The sequence below is a fragment of the Peromyscus leucopus genome, chromosome 3, assembly GCF_004664715.2.
Source record: "Peromyscus leucopus breed LL Stock chromosome 3, UCI_PerLeu_2.1, whole genome shotgun sequence".
In the NCBI taxonomy this organism is placed as follows: domain Eukaryota; kingdom Metazoa; phylum Chordata; class Mammalia; order Rodentia; family Cricetidae; genus Peromyscus; species Peromyscus leucopus.
The window spans coordinates 102030609-102052388 of NC_051065.1; the positions used below are offsets into that span (position 1 = coordinate 102030609).

At 43.5% G+C, this 21780-nt stretch overlaps 1 protein-coding gene across 1 annotated transcript in view; it reads left to right on the plus strand.

Annotated features, from left to right (window-relative positions):
* Cfap92 (cilia and flagella associated protein 92 (putative)) overlaps positions 1 to 21780 on the plus strand; it is a 42368-nt gene that overhangs the window by 15664 nt on the left and 4924 nt on the right. The window contains exons 8-11 of the mRNA XM_037203876.1: positions 5728 to 5912; positions 8762 to 9666; positions 12797 to 12991; positions 16599 to 16896. Of these exons, the coding sequence (XP_037059771.1) occupies positions 5728 to 5912; positions 8762 to 9666; positions 12797 to 12991; positions 16599 to 16896 (1583 nt within the window). The remainder of the gene's footprint in view (positions 1 to 5727; positions 5913 to 8761; positions 9667 to 12796; positions 12992 to 16598; positions 16897 to 21780) is intronic.

Consider the following 21780-nt stretch of genomic DNA (forward strand, 5'->3'; position numbering starts at 1 on the left):
GTCAGTAGTGGAGCAAGTATTGGATTGTTTTGACTTGTAAAATTTTTCGCATTTTATAAATCATGCTTCAATCTTCTGACAACCAATAGACAGACATTTATTATATTCATATATTTTGATGCAATCTCAGGATACATTTTAGATTAAATTATTTTTTTTAAAAAGAATAATATGGGGTGAATTTTTTTTTTCTTTTCTATTTAGAGAAAATAATTTCAAACCTTTCCCAAACCATTTTCTGGCTTTTCACTCTCAGGAGGAGTATGCGCCCTCCACTGGCTATTTTGTAGAGGTGCAGGCTTCGTTCCGAGATGGCACCAACCCCCACACTTGTCCAGTCAAAGGGTGACAGAAGACAATGTGTGTAAATTGCTCAGTACAGGATCTTGCCAACAGAGGGTCTCCGAGTGGCTGGTAGGGAGGTGACAGATCATTGGGAGAGCAGAGATGAACCCCAACCCTTTAGAGCAACTGCAGGTGGCGGTCAATTAGAATGGCCTTGACTCGTGGCCAGCTGCTTTCAACGTGAAATCATAGCCTGAGATTATCCATTCCAAAACTCATACAATTTTGTTTGGTAAACGTTTTTCTATTTTAGGTTAGGCCAGAGGTTTTCTATACCATCATAGAAGACAGCAGTTGGTTCTCAGTGGGATTTTTGGGAGATCCTGAGCTTGGGCGTGAACTCTTATATTAAAGGAGGGGGTCATGTATGGAGGGCTGGGGTGAGTTAGCAGCCTGGATTTGGAACTTAACTTAGCCCCATAGCCCGACCTCAGTGCTGTTCTGTGACTCTACAGGGTAAGAGTTCAGAGTCCTTGGGCGATTGCTTAACATGTCTGAAGCTCAGTTTCCTTTCCATCAAGTGAAAACGACAGCCACCCCAGGAGAGCATGTCAAGGATCAAGTGACAGTGATGTCTGTTTAGAGCTCATCTCTCCTTCCTTCACATAGCAGCAGGGTGTTTCCTCTGGGAAACTGGGTCTCACGGGGGTGACTTGGTAAGGGCAGAAGCACTTTTGGTCATCATAACTGGGAACAGGGTGCTCCTGACACCTGTAGTGCTGCTGCTTGTTCTTCATGTGCCCTGGGTGGCAGGGGAAATAGGGTGTATGCCACAGGTGTCCGTCACATTCTTTTCAGATAGCTGTTTAATGACCACAGTTAAAGAGCTGCCTACCCCTCAGCTCCAGGTATCTATACGGATGTCGCTTGCCTCCATTAGCATTTTGTTTTCGTTCAGCTGCCTGCCGCAGCTTGACCAGTGGGACTGTCTGAAGTGAAGGCCAGGCTCCAAGTCTGCTAGCCTCTAGTCACACAGCCACTAAACACTTGAAATGTGGCCAGTATGGAGAAGGAACACGGACAGTGGGTGCTGTCGTTGTGGCATAGGTCTAGAACAGTGGCTGTCTAGTCTCCTACCAGTGTAGAAGCCACACACTGGACCAGTTGTCTCTATGTGGGTGGCACCTGTGCACCAGAACTTGATACTATACTCAGAGTGATTCAGAAAATATACACCGTACCTTTAGATGATCAAGATAAAATAATAAAAATTCAGTACTCTTAGGGAGCTTAGACTTTTGTTTAAAACATTGGCATTCAACATTCCACCTATGGGCATTTCCCAGTTTTTCCAGTTCTGAGGATGGACTCCATAGCTTTGGATATACTAGGCAAAACCCCGATTACTGAGCTACATCCTAGCTCTTGATTTTTGGAAACAAGAGTCTTGCTGTGTAGCCCAGGCTGCCCTGGAACTTGAACATCTCCTGTCTCATTCTCTGTGTGCTAGGATCACAAATGATTGCCACCACATCTAGTGTTCTGATTCTTCTTAAAGGCTTTACCCTGTAGTATGAATCTTTATTTAAAAAAAATAAAGGCAACTCATATAAAGGAAAATATTTAACTGGGGGCTTGCTTACAGTTTCAGAGGTTTAGTTCATTATCATCATGGCGAGAAGCATGGCAGCATGCAGGCAGACATGGTGCTGGAGAAGCAGCTGAGAGTTCTACATTTGAATCCACAGACAGGAGGAAAGGAGAGAGCCACTGGTCCTGGCTTAGGCTTTTGAAACCTCAAAGCCCACCCCAGTGCCATACTTTCTCCAACAAGGCCACACCTCTGTCCTTCTCAAGTAGTGCCACTCCCTGGTGACTAAGCATTCAAATATATGTACCTATGGCGGTCGTTCTTATTAAATCACCACATTCCACTCCCTGGCCTCCATAGATTTGTAGTCATATCATAATGCAAAAAATGCAGTCAGTCCAACTTCAAAAGTCCACATAGTCTATCAAAGTTTCAGCACCATTTAAAAGTTCAAAGTTCAAAGTCTTTGAGACTCATGGTAATCTAACTGTAACTTCATTAAAATCAAAATAAAAAAGCAGATCACATACTTCCAACATACAATGGCACAGAATATACATTGCCATTCAACTAGGGAGGAAAAGGGAGCATAGTGAGGAAATACTGGACCAAAGTAAAACCGAAAACCAACAGGGAAACCTTGAAATTCTGCATCTCCATAACTCAGGCCAAAGTGCTCTTCACATCTCCAACTCCTTCCAGTGTTGCTGACTGCAACACACTTCTCTCCCTTGGGCTGCTTCCACTCCCACTCTGAAACTCTCCTCAGCAGGTATCCCATGACTTTGGCATCTCCAACATCTTGGGGTCTTCAGTACAATCCAGGCTTCACCCTCACAGCTTCACACAATGTTCTCTTTGGGCCTCCATGCAGGAACACCTCTGACACATGCCTGTCCTCAGCATTTTTCCTTAGTCACGGGGAGAGTCCATGAACCCTTCCTGGTCTTCCTGACTCTAAAAGCCAGGACCAGGTGGCTAAAGCTACTAAGTTCTGCTGCTTGCTGGGTGTGGAACTTGGATCCCTTGTTCAATTACATTTATATCAGCATTCTGTTCCATCCCTTGTCAATTGACACACAATCATATCTCTTCATGGTTTCCTTCACTGCTTAAGCTTTCTTTAATTCTTTTTCACAAGTTGGAAGCTTATCTGGGTGGGGTCTTGCTCTGTGGTCACCACTCCCTTTATTCCATATAGCACTAGGCTTTTCTTTAAACTTTTTAATCTCCTCAAGCGCTGGACTTTGCTCCATTACATTTTCTGGTGCTCTGTTTCCTCCTCAAACTGTGCATTTTATACTTCTCCTTGCCCCATTTTCTCCTTTTCATTGTAGATCTGCATTAGGAGTGACTATTAGCAAACGACACAGTCAATAAATATTAGGTTGACTTGAAATCTTTTCTGCCAAAGTCCTCAATCCCAAACTCTTCAATTTAGCTTCAGGCAGATTTTTAGGACAAAAAAAGCAGCCACATTCTTTGTCAAAGTATCACAAGAATGGTCTCTAGGCCACTTACTAATATTCTTCCCCTCTAAAACTTCTTGAGTTGAGCTGTTATAATTTACATTAGTCTTAGCAATCACTGTCTTCTAGGATCCTACTAGTATGGCCCATTAAGTACCACTTAAAATGTTCAACTGTTTTCCTAAGTCCCTAAGTCTACATTCCACCAAAAAAGAGGATAGTCAGGCCTGTCATAGCAATACCTGCTCTCTGGTACCAACTTCTGTCTTAGTCACTGTTCTATTGATGTTTAGAGACACTATGACCAAGGCAACTCTTATGAAAGAAAGCATTTAACTGGGCGTTTACTTACAGTTTCAGGGGCTTAGTTCATTATCATCATGACAAGGAGCATGGTGCTGGAGCAGTAGCTGAGAGTTACATCCTGATCCACAGGGAGAGAGGGGAGAGAGAGGAGGGAGAAAAGGAGAGAGGGAGAGAGAGGACAGAGAGAGCAAGCTTCCTTTTTCCATGCCCTTATATAGGCTACCAGTAGAAGGAATGGCCCAGGTTAAAGGTGGATCTTCCCACCTCAAAGATCTGGATTAGAAATGTGTCTTTCCACTTCAAATGATTTAATTAAGAAAAAAAATCCCTCACAGCTGCACCCAGCCACTTGGGTTTAGTTAATTCCAGATGCAGTCAAGTTGACAACCAAGAATAGCAATCGCAAGTCTGTAGGTGAAGTTTCTCTGTGTCCCAGCAACTGTTCCCAAATAACCACACAGAGACTTATTATTAATTATAAATGCTCAGCTTATAGCTTAGACTTGTCTCCAGTCAGCTCTTATAACTTAAATTAACCCATTTCTATTGATCTGTGTGCTTCCCTGACACTCATTTACCTCATCTATGAATTTCCCATATTGCTTCTTCCGAGTCTAACTCAAGACTCCTCAGACTCCACCCTTCTTCTTCCCAACAGCCTCTGTGTTTTGGTGTCTGCCTCTACCTTCTGCCTAGCAACTGCCAGTCAGCTCTTTTATTAAACCAATTAAAAGGAGCCCTGGCAAAGACATCTTCTCAGTATACAAAAAGATTATTTCATAACACAAATCCACTCCTTATCAACTTGACACACAATTATATCTCTTTATGTCATGTAATTTCCAGATAACAGCAATAACCAAGTCATAATTATGTCTAACATGATATAACTATCCTATGTACAATTGCAAACACATTATATATTTAACCATAATTACACCTAATATGATATAACTATCAGATACACAACTACAAATGCATTATATATTTAACCAGGTCAATAATTTTGCCTAACAGGATATAACTATCCCATGTACAACTGGAAACATTTCATAAATTTAGAAAAGGTGGCAATGCCCCTTGAGGGACATTCTTTCAGTATCTCAAATTTAAATATGGTAACCACTGATACCACCTTAATTGATGTTACATTGCATGATAAAAAAAATTGAGGAAAGAAAACACAAATATTTGTACAAACATATTCTTAACAAAATATAATAAACGTTCATGCCAATTATAATTCTCTTTTCTGCCACTGGTCATGTGACCCCAGCTGGTGTTTATAACTACCTTCCTCTACTACCCATTCTGTATTTCTTCCATCCTCAGCAAATACCTCAGCAGGTCTTAATTGCTTTCTTGGATGAGTGGCCCACACCTTCATTCCTGAAGGGTCTGTACCTCTTTCATTCTGCCTAGGTTAGGTTGTTGTAGTTACCCATTGACTTTAATCACAGAATGTGGTAGCCCTAAAAGATCTCCTGCACTCCAGGCATAATCTTTATTACCTCCTTTGTGGAGAAGCAATCCAATTTCCCCTTGGTAATCTGGATCGGTACACTTCCTAACACTGTTATTCCTTTCTTAGCCTGTAGACTTAAGGCTATTAGAAGCCCAAAGTGGCTTTGGTGGGGGTGTGAGGGTGGTGTCTGAACTTCCAGTTCAATGGAATGTTATGTCTTCTAGCAGTAATGCCAGAACAGTAGTATTTAGTTTTATCCTATCCCTGGGCTATGTAGTCTCAGGTTCTTAGCCACCCAAGTAGCATTAAGTATGGGTTCCATCTCATGGAGTGGGCCTTAAATCGGATATTATTAGTGACTCCTACAAGCTTTGTGCCACCACTGCTCTAGCATATCTTGCAGGCAGGATGCCATTGTAAATCCAAGTTTTGTAGCTGCCTTGGTATTTGCATTTCTCTTTTGGTAGCCTGCAGAGTACCTTCCTGTACCAAAGATGCTAGCACCCCTTGTGGTTATGAATTTAGCATCAGCTCTTGTCACATTTCTGATGAGGACCTGCTTCTGGACGTCATGGGTTAAGGGGGCTAATGCTGTGTATGTTTCCTTCTAGGCTGGCAAACGGTCATCAGCCGTGGCAGCGAGAAGTCTGCCGACATTTTAGATTGCTTTTTGACTTTAAAAACTGAAGTTCCTATCATGACTGAAGAGCAAAAACAAGACTTGAACCCCTTGACCATAAAGATCAGGTGTGCCTCTTGCCTTCCGATCCAGCCTTTATCCATTCATGACCTGGAGGTAAGAATGAATGCCTACTTTTCTCATTAAGAGCACCTCCTTATCCCACTCAGGTGGCTACTGTGGGTCATCTAATCTTTCAGATGTCTCAAATCCAAGAAATATCACCCACGGCTTACCATAGGATTCTGTGGAGACACATAAAGAGATGAGGTTCCTGAGAGTTGGAGCCACCCAATCTGAGGCTTTTCACTGTTCCCTAAGTGTGCTACAAGTGGAGATCACTGGCCTGTTCAGAAACATGTGGGCTTCCCTGTCACAGCAGCAGTACCCAGATGTGTACTTGCTGTTGTAAACCCTCCAGGCTCAGTACTACTCTGTATCCAAGGAGTTCCCTCTTTCTTCTCTGGATCATGGTTTCTAGGACTGTTTTCCTCTTCTTCCATTTGCTCTTTGGTTTGGCTGAAACACATTCTTTAGTATATATCCCACCACCACATTATTTCACTTTCTAAAAGTATCTTCATATTCCATATTCTCATACTTGGGAAACTGGCTTGGTGTCTTAGTTTGCTTTCTGATGCCATGATAAAACACTGAGTAAAACAATTTGTGGAGGGAAGGGTTCATTATATCTTAAAAGTTAGAGTCCATCATTAAGGGAAACCTGGGAAGGAGCTCAAACAGGAATCTGGAGGCAGGAACTGAAGCAGAGGCCACAGAGGAACACTGCTTACTGACTTGCTCTCCATGGCTTGCTCAGCCTGATAACTTTATTTATTTTTTCTTTTCTTTTATTATGTTTTGAGACAGGGTCTCTCTGCATAGCCCTGGCTGTCCTGGAACTCTATGTAGACCAGGATGTCTCAGCCTGCTTTCTTGTATAACATAGGACCACCCACAGTAGGCTTAGGTTGGGTCCTCCCACATCAATCATTAATCCAGAAAATGCCCTACAGTCTTGCTTACAGGCCAATCTGATAGAGGAATGTCCTCAACTGATATTCCAACTCGCCTGATGAATCCAGTTTGTGTCAAATTGATAAAACCCAAAAGAAACCAAACCAAACTAACCAAAATAGAAACAACTAGCCAGCACAGTTGGGTTTAGACTCCTTGATTAAAAATCAATGCTTCAGCATTTTGAAGGCATTGTTACTTTCCTCAAAGACTGTAGGATCTTTTTTTTTTTTTCACCTTCTGAAGCTATGACATGTTGATTTCAATGAATGTCTCCCACAGTCTCAGGCAGTTGAATGCTTGGTTTTCAGCTGGTGGGTCTACTCGAGGAGGTTTAGGAGATGTGGAGGAAGCTTGTTGGAAGAAATAAATCATGGGGGTGGGCTTCAAGAATCCGAAGACTCCATGCCATTCCCGGTTCACCCTTTCTGCTTCCTGTTTGTGGTTTCAATGTGAGTTCCCAGTGTGCTGCTTCAACCACCAGGCCTGCCTGATATCAAGCTTCCCTGTCATGACGATGCTGGTCTCCTGTCCCTCCTTCTGGAACTGTAATTGCCAATCATCCCTTCTAGAAGTTGCCTTACTCATGATAAACATCATGGGTTTATTACAGCAGTGGAAAATTAACTAACACATTATGTATCTTAGTGTGAGTATATTCCCAAAGATACATTGTATTTTTCTAAAATATAAATCCACATACATTATACACTTCTTTTGAAATGTAAGTATATAAGAAGTTGCTGGATTAAGTTTAAAAAAATCTTTTTCCCAGAAGGATGGCATTGAAACCACAGGTCTCTCTGTGCTGGTTAAAATGGCTAAACCTTGCTGGTACTGCTTTGTACTCTCCACTGAGTTCCCAGAAAAGGCAGGCTCATCCTTCGTCTTTCATTTGTGTTTTCTAGAATGTCTTACAAGCAGAAGCTACACTAGCCATCTTTTAAAGCATGGCCGCTAGAAACAAAGGATCTTAGTTTTCTTCTCAGTGAACAAGTATCCGTTTCACTTCATCCCTGGCACGCATCTTCACTGGTTTGGTATTCTAAATTGATGAGGTCTTCTTTTAGCACTGTACCTCTCTTCTTGCCTCTGTGACTGCTCTTCTCCTGGTGTGACAGGTCATCACTTCCTGGTTGCTTTTAAGATGTTCTCCCCCCCCCCCTGCTTTTTTGAAAATAGAACTAAACAGAACAGTTCAGTGAGGATGTGTCTGGATGTGAGCTTTTGGGGTTAAGCCTGATTGGGTGGACTGAGTGTCTTGAGCCTTGAGATTACGTCTTTTCCAAAGTGAAGCAATTTCTAAGTATTACTCCTTCTGATAGCTTTTGTGTGTCCTTTCTGCTCTCTCTTCCTGGGACTCTGATGGTACAAATAGTACATTACTGCAATTGTCTCACAGAATTCTTTCCTTTTCCTTGTTAGTCTTTCATAGTTCTATGCTCTCTCTTTAAGTTCACCTCTTTTTCCTTTGCTGTCTCCATTTTGTTTTCAGGACTGTCCAGTGAGATTTTAATCTCTTGTTTGGTGTCTGCTGGTTCTTCATTGTACTTTCTGCCAAGACTTGTGACCTTGGCAGACACTCTGAATAGAGTCGGCTGTTACTTCTTGTAATATGGCCACAATAGCACACAATAGCACACTTTAAACCCTCACATTTCCAACCTCTGAGTCATCTTAGAGTTGGCATCTGCTGATATTCTCTTTCCTGGCTTTTTGTGTGTCGTGTAATTCTGGATCGTGTCGTAGACATTATAAGATGCTAGGTCTTGTCTGAGTCCTTGCAGAATACTTTTCATTGTTTTATTATAAAATGTTTTTGGCTAGAGTCAAGCTGAAAATTCCAGTTTACCTGCACACAGGTGGAGTGTGACCTGCTGTCCCTGCTCTCTTGGAGAGGCTGTGCACACAGGATAGGTGTAACTTGTTGCTCCCCTGCTTTCTTATAGAAGCTGTGCACCCCTGTGTACTGCAGATACCAGTTCCACAATACTCCAGTTCATGAGACCAAGAGGGAGCCCCATGGGACTCATGTATTTTTCCAGGATATCAATGTCATCTTCCTTGGGGCCATGCACCCCAGTGACCTGAGGGAATACCTGGAAGGGCCCCCTATGGTGGTTGAAGTCCATGACAGGGACCGAAAGTCAGAGGAGTACTCCCGGAAGCCTGCCCTGTTTGGAGAGGACCCCGTGGATTCGTACTTCAACCTCCAAGCTTTCATCTCTCCCAAAGACACAGAGAATAACCCCTTTGAGTCCCAGAACAAGACATGGGACCCTTATGGAGTTGCCCGGGTCAGCTTTGCTGACCTCCTCCTTGGTCATAAGTTCTTGAACGTGGTTGTCCCCATCCATAACTGTGAGCCAAAGTCTGCCAGCTGGAACCAGGATAGGAGGAACAAAAAGTCTGTAGGGTTCCGGGCCCCCACAGATGGCCTCCAGCACAGCTCAATACCCACGGGCAACTACCTGGAGGCCAACTCTCTACTCAAGCTCCGAGTGGACATCGCAGTGCCCCTGAGTGCTTGGTTCACTGCGCCTGAGCTCGACCTCATGGGTAACCAGTTTGGCCGCATCATTTTTGTGTTCAACACCAAGAAGCTGGTCCTCCTGCAGGACCTGCTGCAGGACATCACCATGATCAATGCCAAAGCCCTGGATCTGGACAGTTACCCTGCCCAGGACATCCAGCAGATCCTGTCGGCCTTCAGGGTGCGTGTGAGGATCCAAGAGCGACAGAACCTAGATGTGCTCACTGGCTTCCACCTGCTGGATGGAAAGATCCATCTTTTTATTCTAGAAGGCTTGGCAGAACACGGCTTGAGGCGGCTGTGGGACAGTTACCAGAGCAGGTAGGCAGACTCTGTCACCTTCAAAGTAAAGCCATGGCATTCTGGATACAGGGCAAATGGAGTAGGTGTTTCAAAGCCAAGGTCAAATTCAATGTCCTCTGGATGCCGACAACAGGCAGACCTAGCTGTCTTAGTGGAAAGGGGAAATTTAGGATTGGGCTAGTAAGGAAATTTAGGATTGGCTCAGTAATTTTTCTGTGTAATCCTGGTGCCCTGAGTTAAATCCACAGAACTCACATATAGGCAAAAGGAAAGAACTAACTCTATGAAGTTGTTCTCTGATCTCCATGCATATGCCATGCCATGGTGCACACACATAATAATACATAAACTTTTATTTCTTTTTCTTTTTCAAGACAGGGTTTCTTTGTGTAACAGCCCTAGCTGTCCTGGAACTCACTCTGTAGACCAGGCTGACCTTGGATTCACAGAGATCTGCCTGCCTCTGCCTCCCAAGTGCTGGGATTAAAGGTGTGTGCCACCACTGCTTGGCAATGCATAAACATTTTTAAATGAAACAAAAATTGGGGTGATTTAGAACATGGCACTTACAGAGGGTTCCTTGTGTGCTAGGTTTTACTTGTTTGAGGAATAGGATTCTCAGTTCCTATCGAGGGCAGATTTCATGACCCCAGACCTCATGTACTAACATCAAGAGGCCAGAAGTTGTTTCTGTCTACCCAAGAGGGGACCTTACCACTGTGGGGGCTTGTCCTGATGTGCTGACAAGCTGAGAGACACCAGAGAGACACATGGCTTCTCTGCTTCTCTTTAGATGTATGCCTAAGACAACCAAAAACTTATATCCACACCAAAATCTGTAAATGAATGTATAGTATATAATAGTCAAAAAGCAGAAATCAAATGTCCTTCAACTGATCATCAAAATGTGGACTGTAGTATGATCTGCAGTAAGACATGTAATGTAAAACAGAGTAAGACTTTATTTCAAAAAGGGGAAAAAAAGCAGATAAGCACAAACAGGTATCTATAATAGAAAAATAGTAGAAAAGGATATTTTTCAATAAATGGTGTTTAGACAATTTTTTTTTCTCCATAGGAAAAGGAAAGTAAGTTACTTTCAAGCCACTCATAAAAACAAACTCAGCTATTTAAAAAGAAAATCTAAGCTGGTCAGTGGTGGTGCATGCCTTTAATTCCAGCACTTGGGAGGCAGAGGCAGGTGCATCTCTGTGAGTTTGAGGCCAGCCTGGTCTACAGAGCGAGTTCCAGAAAAGCCAAGGCTATACAGAGAGACTCTGTCTTGAAAAGCAAAAACAAAAACAAACAACAAAAACAAAAACAAACAAGAAAAAAACTATATAGTTTTTTAAATGATTTAATATTTTGATTAAATTTATTTTATTTCATTTTATGTGTATGAGTGTTTTACCTGCATGCATGTCTGTGCACCCTGTTTGTGCAGCGCCCATGGAAGACAGAAGAGGGTGCTGGATCCCTTAGACCTGGAGTTCCAGGTGGTTAAGAGTCACCATGAGGATGCTGAGACCCAAACTCAGGTCCTCTGCAAGATCAATAAGCACTCTTAACCACTGAGTCATCTCTCTGGCCCCTCTATGTAGGTTTTAAACTTTTCATTTTGAGGTAACTATATATTAACAAGCACTGAAAAATACGACCAAGAGGCCCTCTGTATCCCTTACAAACTTGGCTCTGATAGGATAGCTAACACGGTTTCTGACAGTGCCATGTGGGCATGCTGCACACGAAGTCTGTCACATATGAGTTATGCAGCCACTCTCATCAAGGTACAGAATTATTTGCCACTTCAGAGAATTTCCTCCTGTTGCTATAGTAATCAAGCGTACCCCCTATAACTGTCCTTAATTCCCGGCAACCACAAATTTGTTCATCCTATACTTTTGTTATTTTTAAAATTGTACACTAAATTTCAGGTGCCAAATATTCTTTGATCGTTTACAGAAGCACAACTGATTTGCATAAGCTCATAAATCAACTCATTGAATGAAAGAGTTGTTCATCTTTATTCTGGTACATTCTGTGGTGTTTTCTGCATAGGCTAGCATGTTAAGAGGGGTGACTTCTCCCCCTTTTCAGTCTGTATGCTTTTGTTTCCAGGTGTGCTGGATGGGATCTGTAGTAGTCTTTTTCTGTGATTTTTTTGAGCACAGCTAGCTAGACTATAATGATCTGATCTCTAAAAAATAGTTTTTTTTGAGAGAAAAAGTTTCGCTTTGAACCTGGGCTGTCCTGAAACTCAGTAGCTTAGGCTGTTTTCAAGTCTGCGTGAATTCCCTTCCCCAACTTTCTGAGTTCTGCGGTTGCAGAGGTGAACCACTACGCTCATATTTTTGTTAAATCTATTTTTGAAAATTTAAATGACAATTAAGAAAACATGACATCAGACTATAGAAAATTTCTTCAGTAAGATACAAAGAATAGAGAGAATTATACATTTTTGCTACACTAAAAGGAGTAATTTTTGTTCAAAAAAAAACAAAATTTTGAAAATAAAAGCAACAAACTGAAAATATTTATAGTGTATGGAACAAAGTTGGCAATCCTAACTGCATAAAAAAAGTCCCATGTTGAGCATGGTGTGCATATGGCCTATGGCCCCAGCACTCAGGAGGGCGTTATAGGAAGGGATCATGATGAAGCCATCCTGGGCTGCCAAGAGAAACTGTAAACGGAAGTCCTATGAATCAGTATGACAGCAATAAAAGCATCTATGTGGAAAGCTTGGCAAATGACCCAAACACTTCACAAAGGAGGAACTATAGTGACCAAGGAGAGGTTCCTGGGGGAACAGGAGGTTGGGCACAGATCACACCAGGTTTCAAGATTTCAAGGAGTAGGAGCAGCACCCAGGGCGCTCACAGGGTGGTCTGCATTTAGGAACTCTGCCAGGTTGCTAGGGCTGGAGTACCAGAATCAGGGAGAGACACAGCAGCAGGAACGTGGGCAGCCGGCCTCAGTCACCACTGCTCTCGGGGTCCCAGGCTGGGTCTACCAAGTGTGTTTACTGCCGTTACGTTCTATCTGTTGCTTTTAAACAAATAAGAATAAGAGAAAACACCTGCTAGTCAGAGCACAGGCATCAAGTGTTCCCAGGACCCACGGGCAATGCTGTCCTCCTTCTTCCTAGGGTTACTACCTCTAATCAAGTGCCATGCAAGGTGCTCTACGACTCCAGGTTGCTCTTCCGCAGTCGCCTGTATGCTGACCTGGAGACCATTCTGTACCATGTACACTTGTTCAGGCCTGTGTCGCTGCTCCTGCGGTACCCAGCGCTCTATGTTCGTGGGGCTGTGCCACGCATGGCTTTTCAGGCACTGGTCAGGTGAGTGTGGACGGGACAGGAGGGGCATCCCGCTATCTGGAGGCCAGGTGGGCCATAGGGACAGCAGACAAGAATGCCCTGAATTTTCCAGGCTCCAGGAGAAACAGATGCTTGTGATGGTTAATTTTTTTGAGACATGGTCTCTCTGTGTGGTCCTGGCTGTCATCCTGGAACTCACTTTGTAGAACAGGCTGGCCTTGAACTCACAGAGATCCGCTTGTCTCCACCTTCTAAATGCTAGGATTAAAGGTGTTTGCCATATGATGGTTGATGTTAATTATCAACTTGATGGACTTTAGAACCACTGTGGAAACACACCTCTGGGTGTGTCTATTAAGGTGTTTCCAGATAGGTTAACTGATTATGGGAGACACATCCTGAATGTGGTCTATACCACCTCATGGGCTGGGGGCTCAGACTGGATAGAGAGGAGAAACGTACCAACATTTCTTACTCTCTGCTTCCTGACTGTGGGCATGATGTGGCCAGTTTCCTCACCATGGTGGACTGTATCCCCTCCAAGTGTAAGCCAAATGAACAGTTCCTCCCTTAAGTTTTGTCAGGAGCCGATCACAGCAATGAGAAAAGCAACTAATACAGAAAATCCATACTGAGAAGTGAGTTGCTGTGATAAACACGAACCCGTGGTTCACATGTCCTTGTAACTGGTTCAAGAGAAGAATGTGGAAGGGCTTGGAGATGGGGGCCAGAGAACCGGAGAATGCTAAAAGCAGATTAATGAGCCAGTCTGGTAGGAATTTGGAAGTCCAGAAAGCTGAGAGAAATGTCGATGCTCAAGGCCTGGCTGGTAAGGTTCCAGACAGAAACAAGCACTCTAATACCCTAGAGGTCGTTCATAATATACTTAGGCAAAGAATCGGCTGTATTCTGGTAAGGTTTAATTTAAAAAAAAAAAAAAAAAAAAAAAAAGGATGGGCTACTTTGTTTGACAGAGGCAAACCCAGGATGGGATAGCATCCAGGGCTGTGCGGTAGTTACTGCTTTCTGTTCTGACTTGGATCAACATTGAGAGAGAGCAACAAGTCGGGCAGAAAGATGAAAATGTGCTGTTTGGTCTGGGAAGGAAGCGGCAGGCAGGGTGGCTAAGAAAGCATCTGTAACTATTAAAGATTAGCTCCATTACAGAGAAACCCTGTATTCAATAGGAAAGGCACCAAAGGGCTGGATTCAACCTATAGAAGGTCCGTCTTGTGGAAATGTAAAGCCGTTTGAAAGAAGGCCTAATCTGAGAACACCACTGAAGGGCTATTCAGGGTAGTGTTGCCCACCAGAGGCAGCAAATAGAGGCCGATGCCATTGTGGTCCAAGTGGTCCAGGCTGGCTCCATCTTGAACTGACAGCAGAACTTGGCAGCTTTGTCCACATGGTACTGGATTGGCAGGCACTAAAGATGCAAGAGTAATGGAGTCGTGGAGGCTTGTGCTAAGATTTGTGAAGGCCAGCAAGGCCATACAATAGTGGCAGGGTTGGAGTTCCTGCAGGAAGATCCTGAAAGGCCACTGCATGAAGCTGTGATAGTAAGGGCTGAGTTTTGGTGGAGATCTTGGGATGTTGGAGATGTCAAGACCACAGAATATCAGCTAAGGAGAACTACTGGCGCACAGTGGAGTCTGTCCAAGAACTCTAATGTGCCAGAGTGCTGCTGGAGGCCGAGCTGGAGGACTGGAGCTCCGATGGAATCTGTTCATGAACTCTAATGTGCTGCTGGAGGCTGAGCTGGGGGGCTTGGAACTCAGGTAATTCTGCCCTAAGTTTCAGATGCTAGAAATGGAGCCTCAGGATTTGATGTTTGTCCTACTGGGTCTGGACTTGCTTTGGTCTGGTCCCATCCTTTTGGGATGGGAATGTTATTCTGGGTCACTATATACTTGACTCATGTGACTTGTTTTTTATTTTTAAGGAGCTCACAGTTAAGAGATTGCCTCATGTCTCAGAAAAGGCTTTGGATTTTGGACTTTCGAATAATTCTAGGACTGTTAAACACTATGGAGACTTTCAGAGGTGAACTAGATGCATTTTAGATTATGAGATAAAAAAATAAGACTTTAGGATCAAGGAGTAGAATGTTATAATTTCTAAGTGATGTGCTTAGTGGTTAAGTTTACAAGGGTTGGACTTGTGACAGTTACTTTTGATTGTCAATGTAGTGGTGTAGGTGAAGTTTTCCTGTGTCCTGCCCAGTCTGCAGCCGCTCAGACTCAAGTAAATACACAGAGGCTTATATTAATTAAAACTGCTCAGCCATTAGCTCAGGCTTACTACTGACTAGTTCTCACATTTAAACTCAGCCCATTTCTGTTCATCTATATGTCACCATGTGTTCTGTGTCTTTACCTGTGTGCCATTACATGCTGCTCCCTGGACGGCAGGCTGGCATCTCCTCCTTTTGAATTTCCTGCCTGCCTCTAAGCTGCCTTGCCATAGGCCAAACAGCTTTATTTATCAACCAATCAGAGCAACACATATTCACAGTGTACAGAAAGACATTCCCCCATCATAGTGGTGTTTAGAATCCTCAGGGAAACATCTTTCAGTGTGTTCATGATGGTCTTTCCAAAATGATTAGCTGAGCAAGGAAGGCTTGCCCTGAATGTGGGTGGTACCACCCCATGGGCTGGGGTTGTGGACTGGATAAGAGAGAGATAGAGATAGAGATAGAGATAGAGATAGAGATAGAGATAGAGATAGAGAGAGATGATAGAGATAGAGATAGATAGATAGATAGATAGATAGATAGATAGATAGAGAGAGAGAGAGAGAGAGAGAAGGCTTATGCCAACGTTCATTTCCTCTGTGTCCTGCCTGTGAATGCAGCTTGACCACCTTACACTCCTACTGGCCATGCCTTCTCAGCTATAAGGGACCATATCCCCTCAAACTGAAAGCCAAACCAAATCCCCTGCTTTTAAGTTGCTTCTTATTAAGTGTTTGACAACAGCAACAAGAAAAGTGACCAATGCAGTGCTGCAACCACAGTGACTATGTCTCTGCTTTGTTTCTGACGTTGAGGAAGCAGAGATCCAGAAAGGCTAAGTAAGAGACAGGTCCACAGATTCAGGCACATACCTCATTTCAGACTTGGGAAACAGTGGGGGCATGGAGTAGCACACAGAAGTTCCCAGACAGTGTCAGTGTGCATCCTAGGTCCACTGCAGGACAACATAGGTGTGGCCCACTGCTACCAACAGGAAGTCCTGGGCCTGGAGAGGTAGTACTGCTTCTTAGGTCTCAGCTCTGTGCAGGAGTGAGCTGTGATCACATCTTCCACTCTAGTGCAGGAGGACCCTGAGATCCACCTGCTGAGGTCTAACTAGCATGTTGGGGTGGCTCCCTAGTGGGGTGTGGGACTGAGGAAGACCATGGATAAAGCCACAGTCACAGAAAAACACTCAGTGCATATGGTGGGCAGCCCCTAAATTTAGTAGGCTTGGAGGAAAGGAGAAAGGAGCACACATCAAGGAGACCAGCTTAGCTAACTAAACCAGCTCTGACCCGGCACCCCTGGCCAACCCGAACTTCCATTTCTGCTGTGAAATGTGGATGATTGTGCAAGTGAGGCTGAATGGCTGGCTGTTCTTCATTTCAGGATCCATGACATCTGCCACAACAGCACCAGACTCAAGGAAGTGATTATGAGAGACCTGCTGCCTTCCTCCTCCATGGTTAAAGACCTGAGTCAAGAGTTTGGGATACCCGTTTCCCAGGAAGAACTCACAGATGGAAAGCTGTTGGCCACATTACCCCAGCCCACTCCCAATGAAGAGAATGTCCAGCATCAGGCTTCTACCCTCCCAGGGGACATCCAGACCCACCAGGAGAAGTACCTGCAGTGGCGGAACAACATGCTGCTGAAGAACCAAGGCTATAAGGATAGCCTTGTTCAGGTGAACCTTCTTTCTCCCCTCAATGCTGAGGCTCCCAGATTCCCTGGGACTTCTGGTACCCAGTAAGAGATATAGGCCAGATGCCTCTGGCCTATGCTTGCTCTTCTGGTTCAGGACACTGGGGGGACAGGCCAGCAGTATGAGAGGCAGGGCTGAATTATGCCAGAGCATTTGGTTCAGTCCCACTCACCTTGGCTGTTCTTCTCAAACATGAGAAGGAGTGAGCTTAGGCACAGGGCACTTCCCACAGTCCTAGTGTTTGTTTTAGGAGAACTGTTACAGGTGTAACATCTCGCTTAAAAGGCATGGGTATCATAAGTTGTCTAAGCAGCATAGAAAGTAAGCTGGCATGTAGGAGAAAATGTGGAGAGGAGACAGTAGAAGATGGAGAAGCTGGTGAGGTTGTGGAAGATCAGTGGCCTAGATGGCCAAGGGCAGTGCCTCACTCAAGCCAGCCCGAGTCTTGGAAATACAAACATGTAAAGTGTGACTTGCATCTGTCTGCTCATGGTCTCTTGGTGAAGCCCTCCCCACCCCCTGCCTCCATGCTCCACTTCTGGCCACCAAGTTCCCCTCTTCTGTGCTGTATTGGTACTCATTGTACTCACTGGTGGTCATTTGTATCATTTCTTATCTTCTGCAACTTAAAGGTATTATAACTCTATGCCAGTACATGATCTGCTAAGTTTATGCTGTTGCTTTCTAGGATATAATACTTAGGATTAGAATTGCTGAATGCTAGTTCTATTGCCTAGATCATATATTATTTTCCCAAATGATTATGTCAATATAGGCATCCTTATCTTGTACATTTTGTACATTCATGCTATGTGCTACAAGTTGGACTTTGGGATGTTTAATTTCTGATGTTTAGCAGTTTTTCAAAGAGGTTTTAAGTTGCACTATTTATTGATGAAGCCTAATATTTCTTCACACATTTCTTGATTATTTTGCCCATATTTAAGCAACATTTTGTTTTGAAATCCTTAAAAACAACCCAGTAGCATTAATTTTTTTGAGGGGGTGGGGTTCAAAACAGGGTTTCTCAGTGTAGCCTTAGATGTCCTGTAACTTACTTTGTAGACCAGGCTGGCCTTGAACTCACAGAGATCTGACTGCCTCTGCCTTCTGAGTGATGGGGTTAAAGGCATGTGCCACCACTGCCTACCTAGTAGCATTACTTTTTAAATTTTGAATTTAATATTATTTTTTGAGACAGGGTTAACTATGTAGCCCTATCTGGCCTAGAGCTCACTATGTAGACCAGGCTGGCTTCTAACCCATAAAAATTCACCTGCCCCTGCCTCCAAAGTGCTGGGATTAGAGGCCTGTGCTACCACATTTGGCTCTTTTTCTTTCTTTCAATGGCATCTTTAGTAGAAGTTACTTTAAATTTAGTATGTTTTCATATTGTTTTTGCTTTATTTCAGAAATCTTTTCCTACTCCAAGATCATAATCTATTTTCTCCTTTGAGATGTTTGTTTATTTACTTTGAAGTTGGGGTGTCCTAGGGTCTTGTACATGATAGGCAAGTGCTCTACCATTGAACTGCATCCACGATCCTGATTCAAATACCATATTTTAACTTAAATTGATCTAGAACTTCTTTTCCTTTGAGACAGAGTCTTGCTATACAGTCCTGGCTGACTTGAAACTTACTGTTTAGTTCAGGCTGGTCTTGAACTTTTGGGCAATACTCCTGCCTCTGCCTATTGAATGTTGAGATTACAGGTTGGGCCACCACACTCACCTAGGCCTTATTACTCTATGAGGGTGGGATCTAAGTTCATTCCCGCCCCCCACCACCGCCATGGATGACGAGTGTTCTTAGCCTATAGTTATCCCCAGTGATTTGTACTATCAAATCAGTCTCACCAAGTTGTCATTGGATCCGGTCTGTTTATGGTGGTTGGGATCATCATTGAAGTTGCATCTATACCATTATTAGTGTCTTCAAAAAAGCCAGCAATTTGCTTTCTAGGGTTTCCATATTATATATTTCTTTGATTTCTGATTGTATTTTTATAATATTTGGGTTTAACTTCTTAAGTGGAAGTTTAGATGATTGATATATCATGAAATCATCTTTATGTGATTTGGTTTAAAAAAGTGAACACCAAGCACTCTTCATGAGGTTTTTTTTTGTATCTATCTATCTATCTATCTATCTATCTATCTATCTATCTATCTATCTATTCATCTATCTATTGTGCGTGCGTGTGTGCGTGCATGCGTGCATGCGTGCATGTGTGTGTGTGTGTGTGTGTGTGTGTGTGTGTGTGTGAGAGAGAGAGAGAGAGAGAGAGAGAGAGAGAGAGAGAGAGAGAGAGAGAGAGAGAGGTGGGGTGGGGTGGGAGAGAAAGACAGACACAGAGGAGGGGGGAGAGAGAATGCCATGTATGGGTATGGGTACTTGTGGAGGCAAGAAGAGGGCATTGGGTCTCTTGATGGTGGAGTTTCAGGAAGTTGGATACTAAAACCAGACTCAGGTCCTCTGGAAGAGCAGCAAGAGCTCTTGATGGATGAGCCATCTCTCCATCCCTGAACATAAGTTAGTTTAGTTCACGTGCATGTGTGTTTTGCCTGCATGTGTGTTTGTGCACTGTGACCTGGTGCCTGAGGAGACCAGAAGAGGGCACTGGATCCCCTGGAACTGGAGTACAGATAGTTGTGTGGGTACTGGGAATCAAATCCAGGTCCTCTGGAGGAGCAACAAGTGCTCTTGACCTCTGAGCCATCTCTCCAGCCTCTCAAAATAGTTTTGTAATTCCCATTTCTCCGTACATTCTGGCTATTGGGTTCTACCTGAATTTCACTGATATCAGTGAGTATATTTTGTGTCATTTCCACTGTTGGGGCATGCGCCAGTGTTTGTGAAAACATCGCTTGTCCTTAGCAACTGCTGTGCATGTGTCTGGTATGTCAGCTTGGTGATCTGTCCCTAATCCTAATGATTTTTTTCAAAAACAGAGTCATAGTTTATTAAAATGGATTTTTAACACAGATTCAGTAGGGGTATTCGTAAGCACCCCGGAAAGAGTGAGATATACTTAAGTGTGAATAAAAGCATCTCAAGACAGAGTTACCTAGTTATTTTTTTATTTTTATTTTTGGTTTTTCAAGATAGATTTTCTCTGGGTGGCCTTGGCTGTCCTGGAACTCATTCTGCTGACCAGGCCGGCCTCCTCAAGATGTGTTACTTCTCCCCTCAGTTGGAAACCCTGCTATTTCAGTGTGGCTGCTTCTGTCTCCTCACTCTCTACTCCAATTTTTTTCACGTATTTCTTGTATTCAGGGATGCTTGCAGGAAGTACATCACAAGCTATTTCCAAGTACATCCATTCAGAAGCATTATTACTCCTGCAATGTATTTCATGCACTCAATTTTTATTTCAAATATCTTTATACTCAGTACTTTTCTTTATGTTTGTTTCTGTTTCATATATTTTGATATCTTTACTTGCTTCTTTTAAGATTTTTTTTTTGTATTGCCTCCCAATTTTCACCTCTAGATGTTCAGTGTGTGTCTTCTTCTCTTACCTCATGTGTTTCTCAGGCTACTTTGACTGTGAGTCAGAGTCCTTCTCAGGTCTCAGAGAACACCAGATACCCAGACCACATGGTGACCATGACTTTATTTCTTTCACGAAGTGGCTCTTTGGACCAGAGCTTTGACTTTAATGTAATGGAAATAGTATAGGAGGATCTGCCTGCCAGGGCTGTGACCCTCCAGCTCAGGGCCAGAAGGAACAGAAAATTGAGGAACACAGAAATGGTTGCTTTCCGTGTGTGTGTGTGTGTGTGTGTGTGTGTGTGTGTGTGTGTGTGTGTGTGTGTAAAACAGTTACAAACCTTCTGATTGCTTTGTGCTTCTTCTCCTTGGGCCTCTAGCCAAGCCATCAGTTTATATTTAGGTAATCATCTGGACCTTAATTTTTTTTAAGCAGAAGATAGTTGTTTTTCCAAATTCAGTAGGCAAATAAAGGGCAAGGTGACAATGTGGACTGGCACCTTTTCTTCATTGTCCCCTCTCAGGTCCCAACCACATTATTTTCTGTTTTATCTTTTATTTCCATTGCCCGGCCAATCGCGTCTATTTCTTTCTGTCTCTTTTTCATTTTTTCTCTTGTGTGATATTTTGTTTGTGTTCTGACAAATAAAGCTTGCCTGGAGATCAGAAGGTGGAGGTAGTTCTGTATAGACAGGAGACAGGAAGTGATGAGGCTGGGCGAGAGAGGAAGTGATAAAGGGGGTGGAGACAGGATCTTGGCCCTTTTTGGTCAGAGAATTTGTAGAGGTAAGAAGTCTCTAGTGGCTGCTGCCCTGCTTCTCTGATCTTTCTGCTTTTACCCTGATATCTGATTTCTGGTTTTTATTGACAAGACTGATTAGGATTATGCTTCAGTTCCTGGTGATTGAACCCAGGGCCTTGCACAGACTAGGCAATGACTCTACCACTGAGCTACATACCCAGACCTTGTTTTGTTTTTGTTTTAGATAGGGTCTCTTTATGTAGCTGAGGCTGGCCTCAAACTCATGATCCTCCTGCCTTGGCCTTTCAAGTGCTGACTTCACAGGTGTGTACACCATGTTAAAGTTACTTTGCTCTTAATTCCCTAGGAAGCCCACAAATAAAGTCACCTTATTTCTTCAGCAGCCTTTCTGAAGAGGGAACAGTCCTCACTTCCTTACCAGGCCTGCTGGAGGACCCCCCACCCCGGCCCCTGCCATACCTCATGTATCATAGCACTGAAAGTCAGCCCTGGCTGATGATGTCCTTCCCTGCCACCTGAGGACATAGTCCCCTATCCACTAGACCATGAAAGTGTCTCACACTTCTGACCACTTGAACTGTACATTTTTATTCTTTACTACTGAGTGGA